At 38.5% G+C, this 17,619-nt stretch overlaps 1 protein-coding gene across 6 annotated transcripts; it reads left to right on the top strand.

Moving 5' to 3' along the window:
• The first annotated feature begins 5,858 nt into the window (after nucleotides 1-5,858).
• On the top strand, nucleotides 5,859-15,841 carry LOC117955945 (cytochrome c oxidase assembly factor 4 homolog, mitochondrial). Of its 6 annotated transcripts, XM_034890748.1 has the most exons (5): nucleotides 5,859-5,870; nucleotides 10,760-10,767; nucleotides 11,801-11,804; nucleotides 15,363-15,661; nucleotides 15,735-15,841. In XM_034890748.1, exon 4 carries the CDS (start codon nucleotides 15,399-15,401, stop codon nucleotides 15,648-15,650), a length of 252 nt encoding a protein of 83 aa, XP_034746639.1. In that variant the 5' UTR covers nucleotides 5,859-5,870; nucleotides 10,760-10,767; nucleotides 11,801-11,804; nucleotides 15,363-15,398; the 3' UTR covers nucleotides 15,651-15,661; nucleotides 15,735-15,841. The 6 variants fall into 6 exon arrangements, with proteins under 6 accessions (XP_034746639.1, XP_034746640.1, XP_034746638.1 ...); XM_034890749.1 differs by lacking the exons at nucleotides 10,760-10,767; nucleotides 11,801-11,804 and adding an exon at nucleotides 13,255-13,267 and having other exon boundaries at nucleotides 5,860-5,870; nucleotides 15,366-15,661; XM_034890747.1 differs by lacking the exons at nucleotides 10,760-10,767; nucleotides 11,801-11,804 and adding an exon at nucleotides 13,255-13,267 and having other exon boundaries at nucleotides 5,860-5,870.
• Nucleotides 15,842-17,619: the final 1,778 nt, after the last annotated feature.

Genomic DNA, 17,619 nt, shown 5'->3' with positions numbered 1-17,619 from the left:
TGTAATCTCATCAGTACTGTGACGAATACAGCGTGTAGAATCACGATCAACCTGAGAAGTCAGTATCACTCTACAGCCCGGAGCTCATGAAAAGGGTCTGCATTACAGTAAGATCACAGGAATTTTGGAAACAAAGGTCAACCATCAAAAGCTGGAAAACAGCTGGAGAGTAGGAATGTGTGTGAGAGGATATTACAGTATTTGAAGTCATGTAACAGAGTCTAACTGATGCAAATTAGGCAATGGTGTTTATAAAAGCCTTAGGGATTTATTGTTATTATTATGATCATTTGTTTCATAAACAAATAATAGTTTGCCTTTATTCTTACATAACCTCACATCAGTGGCGGGGGGCAATGGGCAAATTAATGTGTTTGCGTATGGAAACAAGTGGCTGACTATCCGGAATCAGTTTGATCTGACATGCTTTCACTTTGAGTTTTTGGTTGATCCTTGGAATAGGTCAGGGTCAAATATTCTCCAAATGGTGAATTATTAATCACAAGTTTTTATCATCTGATAATTAACGGAGAAAGATTTGAGTAACATTTAACCATCCAAATTAAACGAGGACTTCCAATAACTAGGTTAATTGGGTAGAAAACCAAAAAACACAGAAATGATAATGTTTATCTGTCACACACAGACTAAACAACCAGGAATCAAGGATCTTGATCTACGTCCCGTCTTACTGATTCATTTTAAGTGCTGGGCCTAATAGTTATGTACTATATTTTATTATATCTATCCTAAAGAAATCTACAAACACTAAACACACACTTCAGTGTTTGTCACTCTGTTTATCACAATTTTAATGTCAGAGTCTACATTATTTTTAAAGCAATTTGCACCATATGTTTAATTAAAGGTGCACCACTGTATGTGACTGATAATTAATGATTTTTCCCTTGTTAGTTTTAAGAGTCTTCAAGCTGCAATCTTCTCTCGATTTCCCCTGTGTGGTATTGTCTCTTCAACCGTCAGCCTTTTTTTGTACTTTGGGGGTTTGTGGGACATAAATAAAGAAGAAGACACAACACAATGTTCTGCTGAGGTTGATTAAAAAGACTGAATTTGTCTTTTCAAAGTATTCAGGCTTCAACTCTGCACACTATATACACTTCACTTGTCAATGCTACATTTCTTTGTTCCTCTTCTATTTTGCTACATTCTCCTTACAAATAAGTGATTGACAAAGACTTCTCTGCCCTGCACTGCCCACCCTCACTCTCCCTGTCTAGTCCCCTCTCTCGCTCCCCTTCATGGAGGTAAATTACTTTATCCAGTTGAGTGACTTTGTAAAGGACGCAGGGACAGGGTTTAAGCTGAGCCCAGTAAGAAGAAAAAAAAACGGAAAGAGACAGATAAAGAAAATGCCAGTAGTGAAAAGATTCATTAAATTTTTTCAGTCCTTATGCAAAGCAATGACTCATCGTCTTTTTCTATATGTGAATGTCTGGGGGGCCAAAGCCCAAGTGCAAACTATGGGAGATGTTGAATATGAAAATGAAAATATTATCTTCACTGTTGAACAGCTGCTGTTATTAGAGAATTCAATCATATCTGAGCATCTAAACTTCAGGCCGCTATCGTTCCTCCATAGAAACACTATTACCGTGATGTCTCACAGACCATCAACCATTGATTTGAATAGCATGCATCATGAGCTGAATGGGGGAAGTTTGTGATATGACATTTAGAAAAGAGTCGGCCAGTTTGTAGTCCGGTGATTACTGGTAATTGATTGCTGAATAGGTCTTGGTTGCCTTCTAAGAATACGAGCTCAAGAAAGTTGGAAATGACTTCTCCGTTGGAAGGGAACTGTGTGCTAGTGTCTGTGTGGAGCACAGAGAACTGGAAGCAAATGCGACTTTCTATTCCCCCTCTCTCTCTTATTCTTTTTTTTTTTTGCAACCACACAAAACCAGTATCTACAACTTTCTTCTTCATCTCAAAGAACACTCTTTTACTGTCGAACACAAATATTGAACACATTGTCACAGCAGAAAAACATCAGCAGAAATGTGTTGCAGTTCTGTTTCAGTGTTGACAGAGATGTTCACACACAGTGTTTGCTGTGAATGACAGGGGTCAAGGGAGGACAGCTCATGGTGTACAAAGACTAATAAATTCTCCGACGTGGCTTTTTACTTTTCCATTGCACTGGGTGTTACAGTTACCTAATTATTGAGAATGATTAAAATCGGTTTTAAAAGTAAATAATACGTTTTTTGCAGGTGGGTTACTTTTATTACAGTAACACATCTTCCAATAGTATAGTGTTCCTTTAATTACAATTAGTGCTGGACATACTTTTTGGGTACTGAAAGAAATGTGTCTCTAGTATTGCCCAGCTGATAATGATATATTGGCTAATAGTATTTTTTAATAAAGCAAACAATCTACTTTCAGATCCATTACATTCTTCTTTTAAAAACAATTGTGACCAAGTTACATACTTAGTATGACATTTTACAGTCCACTTGTCAGTGCACTCTGGTGGACAAACTACATAATGGGGACACTGTATGCCAATTGTATCAAAACCTATTTTGGCATTTCTGTACTGCAATTTGTACATGCATCAATACTGATATATATCTGCAATAAGATAATAATGGCTAATACATCAGCTCTAGTGGTAAAAACTGTTGAAAGTTGGCTTGGTTAATGGCTCATAATTATTGTGCTCCCCCCACAAATTCTCTCTAATTGTAATTGTTAGAGTGCAGGCTTGGGAATCCTACCCGGTTCTTATGAGCTTAATAAGCTTAAATTTGAACAGTAGAAGGTTCGTTGGTTTGTTTGTATGTTTGTTTGTAACAGGCAAGGTCATTACCCGGCATTCAGCAGTAATGCCATTATAAATGGAGCTCATTAAAAAGACTCCCAGGAGTCGCTGGGATAGGAGTGAATCCTTTTGTCAGGGGGTCACTGTGCCCTGTTTGATGATAAATGCACCTTCTGGGAATATTATACATTTTATTAACTTCTCTGAAAGTAAACTTGCATGAAAACATTAAATCGATCAAAAATCATTTTGATAACTGTCAGTCTGCTGTACTCTACCTTTTATCAGGAGAATTTTGACACCACATGTTTTGTTAAGAAAAATGTGGTTAGGTTCAGTGGTATATTGTGTTTGAGTGTAAATCTAATTACCTACTAGTAAACAGCCAATGAAACTTCAGATACTGTTTCTTGTTTTCAGACAACTAAAGAAAAAATCTTCATTTCTTTCTCTCTTCTCTCTCTCTGAGGAGACATTTTCCTCCTGACTTCAGGAATTTGTTCATTATTTTATTGTTTTTGTGAGCTTACACACAATTGTCCATGGCACGTCATACATACAAAGCTGGCACCCAGTACGATTAGATTAGTAAGAAGTCCAACAGAGCCATATCATATCATAAAAGCATTCTACAAGGAAAGAAAGATGAATATACAATAATGTATGAATCCCAGATTACACATGTACTAATCACTTTCTGGCTACTCTGCAGTGTAGTTAGAAACCATGGGAACCAATTTACTCAAGTCTGATTTTGGGAACTTCTGTCTGGCCTCTAAGCACAAAGGTCATGTGGATTTTGATCAGGCCCGGACCAGGTCTTAAAGCAGATGACTGCAGTCCTGGCCTGGGTTTCGATTCACCCTGGACTGTAGATAAATCCTGTTGGGTCGTCGATCAGCCTTTGACCAGAAGAACAAATTCTGCCTTAACAAGCTGTAAAGTTGTCAAGGATCTATACACTAATTAAACCTGTTGACTTGCTGTCAATTTGAAAGCAGAAGGAGTCAATGCATGAAATGAGTGTATGAGAGAGATATACAGAGAGAGAGGGAGAGTTCTGACCATAGACCGTTAATAAATATACAGTCTGTGGTTCTGACCTTGATCCCTCACTGTAGAACAAACGTTAATGCCTCAGATTTCACACGTTCATTTTCAATTAAGTTCTTTCCAGCGAGGTCACCGGCGCTTATTTTAGATTAGATAATTCAGTTAACAAGAATCACAAATATCCTTCACATCCCAGGTTAATGGGATGATTGAAAAGGTGATGCTAATGTACAAAATATGATCCAGGCAACATGGCAGTTATCAAAATAGGAACAAAAAAATCCCACTAAAGCTCATCATGAGTATTTCTCTTACGTATCACAGTCAAAGTTACTGATGGCCTTATGGCATTGTACTTCATCAAGATCTGGATCCACTAGCAGTTTTTACAAGTTGCTGTCTACGGTACTGAATAATCAGCAGTGGCTAATAGGGACTAATTAAGCTTTTATGGGCTGGAATGTCCTCCCAAGGACAAGTTGGAAGCATAACCAGAAATCACTTCAATATTTAAATGAATATTAGATGTGTAAGATGTACAGTTATTGTGGAAAAATTATCCCATGCTCAGCTGCAGGATTTCCACCCAATTTTAAAACTTTTAAGATATGCCAGTTATTACATGGTACAGTGAACCTAAGATAATATACAATGTCCAGTTAAGATGAAGGGAAATCATTTAATCTGATGTCAAAAAAACAATTATGGGTAATGTCTATAAATGGCTTTCACAGATCTGCATTCCCCAGAAAGTTCACACAGCATTAATGTGCTTGTTTTTCTAAACAGAATTATATGCTATATGTCAAACAAACAGCTTGACATTTCTTACTTGAATTGTAAATCGTAGCCGTATTTTCTGTAGTTCATTTGTAGTGTGGCTTTAATTACAGTGACACCCATTTATTTAATTACATTATTTTTTCATTAGTGAAACAATTCCAAAATCGATCATAATAATTATTCAGCCTAATTACTAAATGTTTGTTGCTCATTAAATCTCGTTCCAATCCATCACACCACCATCTACTACAGCACTTCTAATATTCTGCCTGTGAGCCTGTCTGAGAGTATGAGTATGTGATGAGCTGCTTCTCATTCAATGGCTGGGAAAAAATTGCAGTCTCAGCAGTTTGAATTTTTCATGCTGTCCTTCGCTTGTGAGAAGCTGCTGTTATAACTCTGGCCCGTTACCTCAGAGAAAACAGCAGCTGCTCGGACAACCTTACCTGTCAGTCATTTCTGAAGTATTTGAAGAGCTCTTTCCTCTCGGTAAAGTCTAAAGCCAACTTACAAACTGCATTTAAACATGCTACCACACTACATCACAATACAATACTTTTTACCATTCTCACGCTCACCCAATTATATCTGTATTTGAAAATTCAGCACAAACAAAGCCTTATTTTCATGTATTGAAACATAACATTTGCTGACAACATCAGGTAATGATCAACAGATTCTGCTCCAGCATTATGTTCTGTGGGTTGCAGTTTACTAAGTTCAAAAGACTGCAACCTTTTTGTCATTCAGCGTGCATTTGAGTGCACACTACTCCACAGCGCTGTGGAGATAGGTCTGGCAATGCACACTCACTTTCTGCACTATTAAGCCTTTACCAATAAAATCTGCTAACTACTACCCTCATGTGGCCATTTGACTAAATTGCATCTGGATAAAGTAAAGCAGCATTTCCACATCTAGGAAAGTGCAAAACAGGCTCACATTTAATCTGCACCGTGTACTACCTGTTCATGCATCTCAGTTTTAAGGTTGCTTGAAATGGATAATAAAAGTGCTAACTCTAATTTCTAAATTCCAACACTAGTATTATACTTAAGGTGTACAAAAAAGGTTGTCACACATCACTTATTGTGCAATAAGTTTACAAGGAAGGGAAAATATGATGCAAAATCCCATTAAAAAACACTAAGGCGTGTTCTAAAACATTACCACAAAGCTGAATCAACATCTGTCCAGCAGTCTCTGCACTGCAATAATCTTTAAATACTTTTCCCGCCCAAAAGTAACAACGTTAAGACATATATATTAACATATTAGGATAAATTTGTGTTGGGAATTTGAGAAAACAAAAAATGTAACTTTCATTTTAAAATTATTAACACATATATACAGGTGGAGCTCAAAGCTCATCTGATTTCCTGTGTAAAAAATATGAGTTTTTTTAGAATTACTGTAATCCTCAAATAAAAACAGGTAGTCAGTTCAATGTCGGGCCTCTGATAGTGGCCGGGGGCGTGGTCAACATGGACAAATACAGGTTAGCAATAAAAATGAGTGTAGATAATCTCCTAAATGGCTTTCATATAATGTGCAATCAAGTTTGTAATGTACGTTTCTACCAATTTAATTCTACCAACTATCAATGCCATATAAAAGAAATGTAGGCCAGCAGTGTGGGTGCAGCCATAAATCATAGGTTAACATGTTATACTAACAAACAACTTTAAAAAATAAGGAGTTTTGGGGTAATACATTATATTTTTACAAGGAGTACATGGGGCAATGCCCAAGTCCGGACAAACAGACTCAGGGACTTTGGTGCACGTTCTCGCAAAATTTGTAAGGGCTTAGAGTTGTCCCACTGTTGAATTTTAAAGGGGGTGAGGGTTTAAATACACACTTATCGAGCCCTTTCCGTGAGACTGCATTGATGAAAATTCGGAATCAGGCAGCCGTTTCCTGTGCCTTGGTGTGGAAAACAACTAAATTTAGGATTAAAATGCCCAAACCGGCAAGCTTCGGCAACATCTTTGTTATTAAACATCACCAAGGTAACGTGTGATCTTGTGAAGTGCTGTCCCAATCCCATTTATACCTATCTGAGCCCATGTGGCCTTACACACTAACTCACTTAGCACCTGAGATCAATTAAGTCTGTGAGTCTTTAGTCCTCAGGGCTCACTTTCGGATTGGGCCCTTGTCTTTCTTTTTGAAACCACTGCCCTGGCCAATTGCTTCCCAAAAGCCTACCCTGCACTATAAGTCGTTATCCATGGTCCTGAAAGTCTATTTCCAATGTTGGAGCTCCTATCTCGGCCCATTTCAATTCAAGGAGGGTTTCTTGGCCCTGCCTTATCTGGGGCCCATAATCAACACATCTATTTTTACCCAATAACCTACATAAATCAGCCCAACTGAGTAAGATTGCTCCTGGTGCAAATCATCAAGATGGAGTTTGTTGTGGGTTTACTTCATAACAGGTTAGCCAAGGTCAGTGTAGTATTCCAAAAGAGATTGACATGAACACACAATACAGCTGCATAGCAGGGAACCCAGAAAATATTAATTCCATCATTATTTATTGCCTTTCTGTACTTATGTTTTGTCTTGTCTGGCTCTCTGACACTTTCATGAGATTCCCCTTGGAATTTACAACTAACGTTCATCTTATCATCCAAAAGGACATGATGACCCAAGACAAAAGAATCGTGCCTCTAAGAGTCTCACTAATAAGTCCCTGTTGTTATGGCATCAATTGAACAATGCTTAATGACTTTGCCTGTAAACAAAGAAACCCCTCTACTGTTGAACTTGTTGCCTAATTAATCTATTCCCTTTAATCATTAAAATGGAAGGGAAAATGGGAATGCAACATTTTAAAGAGGCATTAGTGTTACAGCCCTCTGTACATAAATAAAAAGAATGTGATCCCAGTCTTCTCATGTCATGTGCACAGGAAATATTAAAACTTCAGTTTAGGACAACTCATTGGTACCAAATGTTAATTTGACCAATTTAGATGAAAAATCCAAACGTATTATAGTGACGGTTTACTTGTCTTCAACGACCGACTCCCCCCAAAAAACATTTCAGCAATGAGTAATAGCCCCGCCTTAACTTATGACTTCATGTTCTGTTTTTCTGATTTTGCCTCTGACAGTAAATCTCTGCTTATTAATCGGTCAGTTATGGGCCAGTTGTGTCTAATCAAAATGTGGTTGATTAAAAGCGTTTTGAATTTTCTGCTGCTGCACACAAGTAATTTTTATGTTTTGTAAGGTGTCAGTCCATTCTTGATTTCAAGGTGTCTTTGCTAGTTTTTAAATCATTAAACGGTTTAGGGCCAAAATACAATTCTGATCTTCTCCTACACTACAAACCACCCAGACCTCTCAGGTTACCTAGGACAGGTCCGCTTTCTGTCCCCAGAGTCAGACCTACACAGGGGGAAGCAGCGTTCAGCTTCTATGCTCCTCATATCTGGAACAAACTCCCAGAAACCTGCAGATTCGCTGCTGCTCTCAGTTCTTTTAAATCAAGCTAAACACCTCTCTTTTTGATGTTGCCTTTCTTTAAATTGTTGTTCATTTCTTTAATGTTTAATTTCTAATACTGCGCTGTAACTTTCTATTCTTGTGTTTTATCTGTTTTTATTTGTATTTTTTATTTTTTAACAGTTTATTATTGAGTTTTATCTGTTTTGATATTTTCTAAATGTTTTTTTTACCTGTTTTGTGTAAAGCACTTGGAATTGTCCTGTTGCTGAAATGTGCTATACAAATAAATCTGCCTTGCCTTGCCTTCCATAATATATGTTTCTTTTGTTGCTGCAGTAGGTTGTTTGTGTCCAATGCTACCGCAGCAGGTTACTGTGAACACGATTTAACAGTTAACACAAGTTAAACGGCATACTAATTATAGTACAGGAAGTTCAAAAAGGGCTTCAATGCTGTGAAGAGGCTGAGATTGCAGGCCTATCTCTTACAGCCATTCAGAGAAGAGCTGACTATTAGACAATTAGGGGTTTATACTTCAGCTTTTCAGGAATAATAATGATTCATAATATCAGTGTACATCCATTCCCATAACACTCACGTTTTAATTGAGAGAGTACAAAACCTTCTAATGGATACAGCTGAGATTAATTAAGCCTAAGCTTGAACAGTAAAATGTTTTTTTGTTACAGGCAGGGTCATTAGCCAGCATCCGTTGGTAATGACATCACAAACAGGGCTCATTAGCAGGGTTCCCAGGAGTCCAAGAGGCAGGATAGAATCCATTTGTCTAGGGTCACTGTGTCCTGTTTTGTTTGGTGATAAAAGTCCCCTCAGGAAATACTATTCATTGTCAATGCCGTTACACTTTAAACAGTGACTACTGCACTGTAGTCAATTAGTAGTGCATTTTTATTAGTCATGGTTGAATGTGGGAGACCAAAGATTGTTATGAAACAGGTGAAAATTACAGCTTTGATCATTTTTTGATTAACTAGTTGAGCAATCTATTGTTTTACAATATTTAATCATCAAGCCTCAAATGAAGTGTAACTGTGTAATCGTGTAACTGTTTCTAAATAAACTTAACTTGTTATTTCAGAAGAGGTGGCCCCATTTTCCCAATTATTTCCCTCAAAATGTGAGACTTCAAGCCCTGCTAATAGATGCAGCTGACATTAATTAAATGATTTAATTAAAACAGTTAAAGGCTTGCTTGTTTCAAGAAGGGTCATTAACCTGCTTTCTCAAATGATGGAATCCAAAACTGGGGTCATTAGAACGACCCTGAAGTCATTTCGCCTGGAGTCATAATGTTTGATGATTGTTTGATGATTATTGCACCATCAGAAAGGATGATGCTTGAGACTTGTTTTGTGTTTCACTCACTTTTACCTCTTTCTCACAATGACCAGAATTGGACCAGGGTTAATCAACCAGCAATTCAAACCAAGCCGGTCAACAAGGGTTGATTCCTGGTCATGACAATTCATGTACGACTTGGGTCACAATGCATTACAATTATCTTAAGTCCTAGAAATGGCATTTTCAGCGAACAGCTAACTTGTCACATACTCCAGTCCAGCTGTACACCACCAGAATGGTGTTTTGTCCCTATTTGAATTTGTCATTGTACAGTAGAGAGAGAAATAAACCTTATTTTTTAATTATTTCACAGTAATTACATTCTAATGCACAAATAAATAACCATCAACAGTCAACAGATGATTTTGTGTAAACAGTTGCTCTTTTCTCCTTTGCAATCCATTCATTGCAGTAGTAAACAAGGAAGTGGCTACTCTAGAATCAATTAATGACCATTTTAAGGCGAGTGGTTACCATTTCTCTTTAGTTGTTGTCATTAAAAGTAAACTTAGGCGTTGCTAACAGCTTTGTGACTCATTTAAAAAAAGACAAGAGGACAGAGATTTGTGTCTGGGGCAAAAGAGAGGGAGACAGAGTGGTGGCGCTGTGAACAAGAAAATTGAACAAAACATAACGAACCACTCCACTCTGCTGTTGTTTAAGCTACATGTGAAAACCCAACGTAAAGAACAGTGACACCAAATCTATTTTTTTTTTTTTTTCTGGGGTGGGCGGCAACCTGTGACGACTGTGCTCCTATCCCATTTTCTAACTAATCACATAATTTGTCCTGCCCCGATTGTAATCGACCCTGGCCGTTGGGTTTGGCAATAAATCAAATTGCTGTGACTTCTCTAGGTATCTCATGAGATCACTTGTAACAGCTGCAGAATGGGTAGCAATGAAAAAGAATCATTGCCCTTGTGCGGTAGGCAGGTTCAGCCCTAAAGACTATTGGATTCCAATAAAGACCATAAGATCCAATGACTGTGTAGACTCCATAAGACCACTGTGCACAGGTTAAGAAAATTATATATAAAAAAAAATATTCGAGGGAGAGGGATAATTGAAATCTATGACTGTACCTGATTGTGTATGAAAACTAGAAGGAAAACATTTAAGGCTAAAAACAATGTGCAAAAAGTGGTTCAGTGAGCTGAAAGAACCAACATCAGCAAAAGCTTTTACTTTACATTTATCAATTATTCAAATGTTTGACATGTTAAACTGAATGAAATAATTACAAATAGAATATTTACTGAAATGAGACATGCAACCTGGCTTTAAAGTTATATCATATATATACAGTGAGGAAAATAAGTATTTCAACACCCTGCTATTTTGCAAGATCTCCCACTTAGAAATCACGGAGGGGTCGGAAATTGTCATCCTAGGTGCATGTCAACTGTGAGAGACATAATCTAAAAAAGAAAATCCAGAAATCCCAATGTAGGATTTTTTAACTATTAAGTTGTATGATACAGCTGCATTGAGTATTAGAACACCTGAGAAAATCAATGTTAATATTTGGTACAGTAGCCTCTGTTTGCAATTCCAGAGGTCAAACGTTTCCTGTAGTTTTTTACCAGGTTTGCACACACTGCAGAAGGGGTTTTGGCCCACTCCTCCACACAGATCTTCTCTAGATCAGTCAGGTTTCTGGAGTGTCGCTGAAAAAACACGGAGTTTGAGCTTCCTCCAAAGAGTCTATATTGGGTTTAGGTCTGGAGACTGGCTAGGCCACACCAGAACCTTGATATGTTTCTTACAGAGCCACTCCTTGGTTATCCTGGCTGTGTGCTTCGGGTCAGTGTCATGTTGGAAGACCCAGCCTCGACCCATCTTCAATGCTCTAACTGAGGGAAGGAGGTTGTTCCCCAAAATCTTGCAATACATGGCCCCGGTCATCCTCTCCTTAATACAGTGCTATCGCCCTTTCCCATGTGCAGAAAAACACCCCCAAAGCATTATGCTACCACCCCCATGCTTCACAGTAGGGATGGTGTTCTTGGGATGGTACTCATCATTCTTCTTCCTCCAAACACGGTTAGTGGAGTTATGACCAAAGAGCTCTATTTTGGTCTCATCTGACCACATGACTTTCTCCCATGACTCCTCTGCATCATCCAATTGGTCATTGGCAAACTTAAGACGGGCCTTGACATGTGTTGGTTTAAGCAGGGGAACCTTAGCAGTAGTTGGATTCTTACTGATCGTATGGGGTGGACAGATGTCTTTAAGCAGCTAACAACCTCAAACAGGTGCATCTAATTTAGGATAATAAATGGAGACGGAGGTGGACATTTTGAAGGCAGACTAACAGGTCTTTGAGGGTCAGAATTCTAACTGATAGACAGGTGTTCAAATACTTCTTTGCAGCTGTATCATACAAATAAATAGTTAAAAAATCATACATTGTGATTTCTGGATTTTTTTGTTTAGATTATTTCTCTCACAGTGGACATGCACCTACGATGGCAATTTCAGACCCCTCCATACAACAATGAATGTACAGTAAAGACTGATAAATTGAGTTTAAAGTCTGAATGGAAGTTAGAGTTTTGTAGGTTAGAGCTTAAAAATCTTAATTGTTTTTATTCCTAATAGGTGCAAAGGAGATTAATTAGTCTGACTTATATACAGTGAAAGTGAAAGGTTTTTTGTTAAAGTTGAGGTCATTAACCAAACTGTCTGGTGATGGCAAAACAAACAGGGCTCATGAACTATTTTGTTTTGGCTCTGACCCTGACACAAGACTAGTATCATAAACAACTTAAAAATTAATTTAAATGGACGCCTACAAAAGCTTTAGATATTTTTTCTCACTGTTGATGCTTTAAACGCTTCTGGCATTCCATTTGGTCATTTTAAGACAGCATTGATTTTGAAGCATGGGAAAGAGTGACGTTGACTTTTTCAATTCTTTGTTTTGCAAGGTTTTAGTAGACTAAACACATCATCATATGGCGGGCATGGACATAAACTCTGGTCTTCATGTGTAAAACTCCTGTATGATTTGAGTAATTGTTTTTTTTTCAATCAAATGGTTGAAATGTTTAAAATAAAAACAAATGAGTCTACAACTGCAACTGTCTTTCTCTTTTTGTAATAGCTTTGTTTGCTCCACTTTTAATGAGTAGGCCCACCTAAATACACAAGATTTGTAACAGGCTTTAAGCATTTATCAGGCTACATAAACTACAGGCACATTATATCTATAATAGGCTGCCTTTAACATAAGCTCTCAATAAGTGAGATGGACTACAACATGGGGGGGTGGCCTGCCTGCAATATTTTGGATCACACATAACTTGTGTGCACTTTGTTTGACTGTAAAGTGCATTACAAATAAAATGTATTATTATTATTATTATTATTATTATTATTATTATTATTATTATTATTATTATTATTATTATTATAACTTCTAGGTCCCGCCCTACGAAGCAGCTCGATTGGTTGGGATAAGGCATTGGCGGTCTGCCTGTAGTGGCGTTAATGTGTATATAGCATTTGCGCCATTTAGTAATTGCACTATGAACAAAATTTTCATTCATATCCGTTTATAGGTAAACTTCAATGTAATCACCAAATTACTCCATTCATCGTTAGTTGCTTTCTCGAGATGAAGCGGAACGGATGTATGCATCGACGGTACTATTTTACGGTTACACTTTCGTCCTCCGGTCAAATGCGTCTTCCACGGCATGCAACAGCGTTGAATCCAATGACAGTAACAGAAGTGTTCCATAGTCATGCAGGTTATGGAAACTTAATTTCCGTGTCTCGACGGACAAAACCGCCCAGAGAGAATAAACAGGTAAAAACAAGAAAGGGATATGGGGAAATTTGTGTAAGCTAGGTCCGTTCTCGATAATGTTAGTGTTAGTCAATGTTAGGGAGAGGAACGTTAACGTTATGCTGGTGTTAATGTTAGTGCAGCTAACGTTAGAAGAGCACGGTAGTTTGACACCGACGAGTATTTTCAAATCGTGGAAGTATTCACAGCTTTACTGTACTTACGCGAATGTAGCAATGCGACAATTAGAAAAAATACTGACAAGTAGTCCTGGTTTCAAAATTACAATCCGTTACAGAGGTATTATCGGAAAAGTCTACTTTATGATCAAATGACACCCAGTGCAAAATGCCCCCTTTCAGAAGGCTCTGTATTGAGTTATTAATGATGCATTAACGTTAAACGCTTACATGTAGCAGCTGTTCGAGGGGAGCTCATTTCAAATGTTCGCGTCATCGTCATGTTCTGTAAATCTGCAAAGGAACTTTTAGTCTATGGAGTGAAAGTGTGAAGTTGCAATAAATGGAAATTCTCAAGTTAAGTAGAAATACCTCAACATTTATATTTACATATACAGTTACACTACTTGAGTGTACTCAAGTGTACTTACTGTACTGTTAAATAAATGATATCATTGTTGGTAAAAAACAACAACAATAAAAGCCTCACCAAAGCCTTGTCTCATATACACTCACCTATAGGATTGTTAGGAACACCGTACTAATACTGTGTTTGACCCCCTTTCGCCTTCAGAACTGCCTTAATTCTACGTGGCATTGATTCAACAAGGTGCTGAAAGCATTTTTTAGAAATGTTGGCCCATATTGATAGGATAGCATCTTGAAGTTGATGGAGATTTGTGGGATGCACATCCAGGGTACGAAGCTCCCGTTCCCCCACATCCCAAAGATGCTCTATTGGGTTGAGACCTGGTGACTGTGGCGGGCATTTTAGTACGGTGAACTCATGTTCAAGAAACCAATTTGAAATGATTCGAGCTTTGTGACATGGTGCATTATCCTGCAAACATTATCAGAGGATGGGTACATGGTGGCCATAAAGGGATGGACATGGTCAGAAACAATGCTCAGGTAGGCCGTGGCATTTAAACGATGTCACTAAGGGGCTTACAGTGTGCCAAGAAAACATCCCCCCACACCATAACACCACCACCACCACCAGCCTGCACAGTGGTATCAGGGCGTGATGGATCCATGTTCGCATTCTGTTTACGCCAAATTCTGACTCTACCATCTGAATGTCTCAACAGAAATCGAGACTCATGAGACCAGGCCACATTTTTCCAGTCTTCAACTGTCCAATTTTGGTGAGCTCTTGCAAATTGTAGTCTCTTTTTCCTTTTGTAGTGGAGATGAGTGGTACCCGGTGGGGTCTTCTGCTGTTGTAGCCCATCTGCCTCAAGGTTGTGCGTGTTTTGGCTTCACAAATGCTTTTCTGGATACCTCGGTTGTAACGAGTTGTTATTTCAGTCAAAGTTGCTCTTCTATCAGCTTGAATCAGTCGGCCCATTCTCCTCTGACCTCTAGCATCAACAAGGCATTTTCGCCCACAGGACTGGCGCATACTGGATGTTTTTCGCTTTTCACACCATTCTTTGTAAAACCCTGGAAATGGTTGTGCTTGAAAATCCCAGTAACTGAGCAGATTGTGAAATACTCAGACCGGCCCGTCCGGCACCAACAACCATGCCACGCTGTGTGATTGGTTGATCAGATAATTGCATTATGAGAAATTGAACAGGTGTTCCTAAGAATCCTTTAGGTGAGTGTATAAATGTAAAGAGTATTATGATGCATGGTAGATTTACAATACACTCAACCAACCAAAAAGATTAAAAATATGAGAAATTATGATTAATACTGAAATGTAATAGAACATTATTTATAAATAAAAAGCAGTACCTTATTAAGTGTTTAAATAGGCCCTCTCAAAATTACTTAAGGGAAATGATTTAAATTACAACATATTTTATAGCTAGAGATTTCAAGATACAGTATATTTCACTGTAAAGAGGCCAGTAAAACAGATGTAGGCTGAAGGAACAGCTGGAATGTATTATCACCTCTTTATTAATAGCATCTTGTGTTGTTCTCAGCAGACTCCCTGGGTCAGCACTGTGCATTGAAACAGGATGGCCTCCTCTTCACCCCATGACCGCAGCCGTAAAGACGATGATGATGACGACCCTGTTGAACGGATGATATCCCGCACGGGCTGTGCTGAGCTACACTATGCTGTGCAGGAGTGCATGGCTGAGCACCAGGACTGGCGTGTGTGCCAGAGCCAGGTCCAGACTTTCAAAGACTGCATGATGAATTTCCAAATCGCCCGGAAAGAACAGCTCATGAAGCAGCAAACCTCCACTGAGTCTGCACCCAGCTGAACTTACAACACACACGCACGCACACGCGCGCGCGCACACACACACACACACACACACACACACACACACACACACACACACACACACACACACACACACACACACACACACACGCTGGGATGTGTTGACAAAATGCGCTTTAGGTGGAAAGACTGTACCTCATTTAATTATTGTTAATGAAAATAAAGCTATTTTAGACAGCTACAAAGAAATCTGCATTTAATTGTTTTCAAATGTATATGATTTTTAAGAAATGATCACACAATATCACTTGGCCTGGGAACGCCTCGGGATCCTCCAGTCGGAGGCGGTTAATGTGGCTCGGGAAAGGGAAGTTTGGGGTCCCCTCCGTGAGCTGCTGCCAGCGCGACCTGATGCCGGATAAGCGGATGTAGATGGATGAATGGATGGATATCACATATAACAAATTTACATCACTTTTTTTTAAACTAAAATAGTGATCTGCCTCAAAAATTACAGTATTGATCTGGCATTCACTTTTTATTTAATCAAATATAAAGAAATAAATTAAAGTAAACTAAATCTAATAAACAGCATATTAGCAGCATATACATAACGTATTGAATATTTGTGTTATAGGGCTTAATTTTATTAGTAGGAAATATTTCATCAACAATTCAGATCTTCCACTACTTGAAACAAAAACAGATAACTGGGCACCCAGATAGCTCAGTTGGTATAGCGGGCCCATTTATAGACGGTTACTTCTCAACCCAGCAGGACCTGGTTCAACTCTGACCAGCGGTCCTTTGGTACATGGTATTCCCCCGTCTTTCTCCCCTTTCATGCCTTCTGCTGTCCTATCAAAATAAAGGCAAAAATAAATCTTTAAAAAAAGAAGCAGATAACTGATCTCAAAAGAAATCTCAGATGATTTTTAGGATTTAAAGCTAAATTGCGTCGTTTCTGTCGTCCCATGAGGAATTTTGTGGAACTGAGTCTTATTTAGCTTTGTATCAACTCATTTGGCAATGGCTTGACTGTAACATATGTTAATTATCATCAAAATGTTTCGCACTATAGCTTTAAGGTAGATACTAATTGCTCATACTATTGAATGAAACATTTACTGACTCCATTCCAGTATAAGTAAGTTTCAGTGAAAGTGCTCCATACATGGCATGTACAGTATCTGGCTGACTGGGTGGACCAGGTTTAAAAAATCTATCACACCAAAAACTCAATAGCTAAAACTATTGTCCGTCTGTCAGGGGTCTGTTAACTACAATGCGAGAAACCAAAGCTTTACCATTGACAACATAATAAACCTGTTTGAGTGGTGATTGACTCGGATCTTTAAGCCGAGTCTTTAAAATGACTCACGAATAGCAAGTCTCTGTTATCATTGACCGGTTTAGTTGAGTCCTACTACAATTCAATCTAAAATAATAACAGCGCCACACACAAACCTCTTGCAACATAAGCTACCACTATTCCTAGCCATCTTCGCGGCAAAAAACTTTACAACTTACAATTTCGTAGGCAACAACTTCACAAGTCAACTCAGCGACTGAGTGAGCAGAGAAACCCGCAGACTCAGGGCTGGAAGCTCGCAGGCCATGGCATTCACTCAACAATTCACGAGCCCTTGGTGACTCATAATTTGTCAATGCTTGCGCGAGTCAGTGAACTCGCACAACCCGGTTTAGTTTAGTGAGTGACTTAGAATAACCCGAATCCTTAAAAGGAACCGGGTTTGCCAGGCCTACAACATAAGCTTGGGACTTCAAAGTGCAGCAAGTATTTTGGTTTCTGACTTAATTAGTCTCAAGTTGAAACTGTTAAAGGTTTGTTTGTTAGCGTAAAGGTCATTAACCAGCATTCTCTGGGGATGGCAACATAAACTGGGCTGATTAAAACTACTTTGTTTAATGATGAATGCACCTCAATTTGTGCAAACACTGACAAAATGTCTTGTAAGTTCCTACACTTTTATGGAGCGTATCAT

This window comes from Etheostoma cragini, chromosome 13, assembly GCF_013103735.1.
Source record: "Etheostoma cragini isolate CJK2018 chromosome 13, CSU_Ecrag_1.0, whole genome shotgun sequence".
In the NCBI taxonomy this organism is placed as follows: Eukaryota; Metazoa; Chordata; class Actinopteri; order Perciformes; family Percidae; genus Etheostoma; species Etheostoma cragini.
This window is presented reverse-complemented; position numbering and strand designations above follow the sequence as displayed.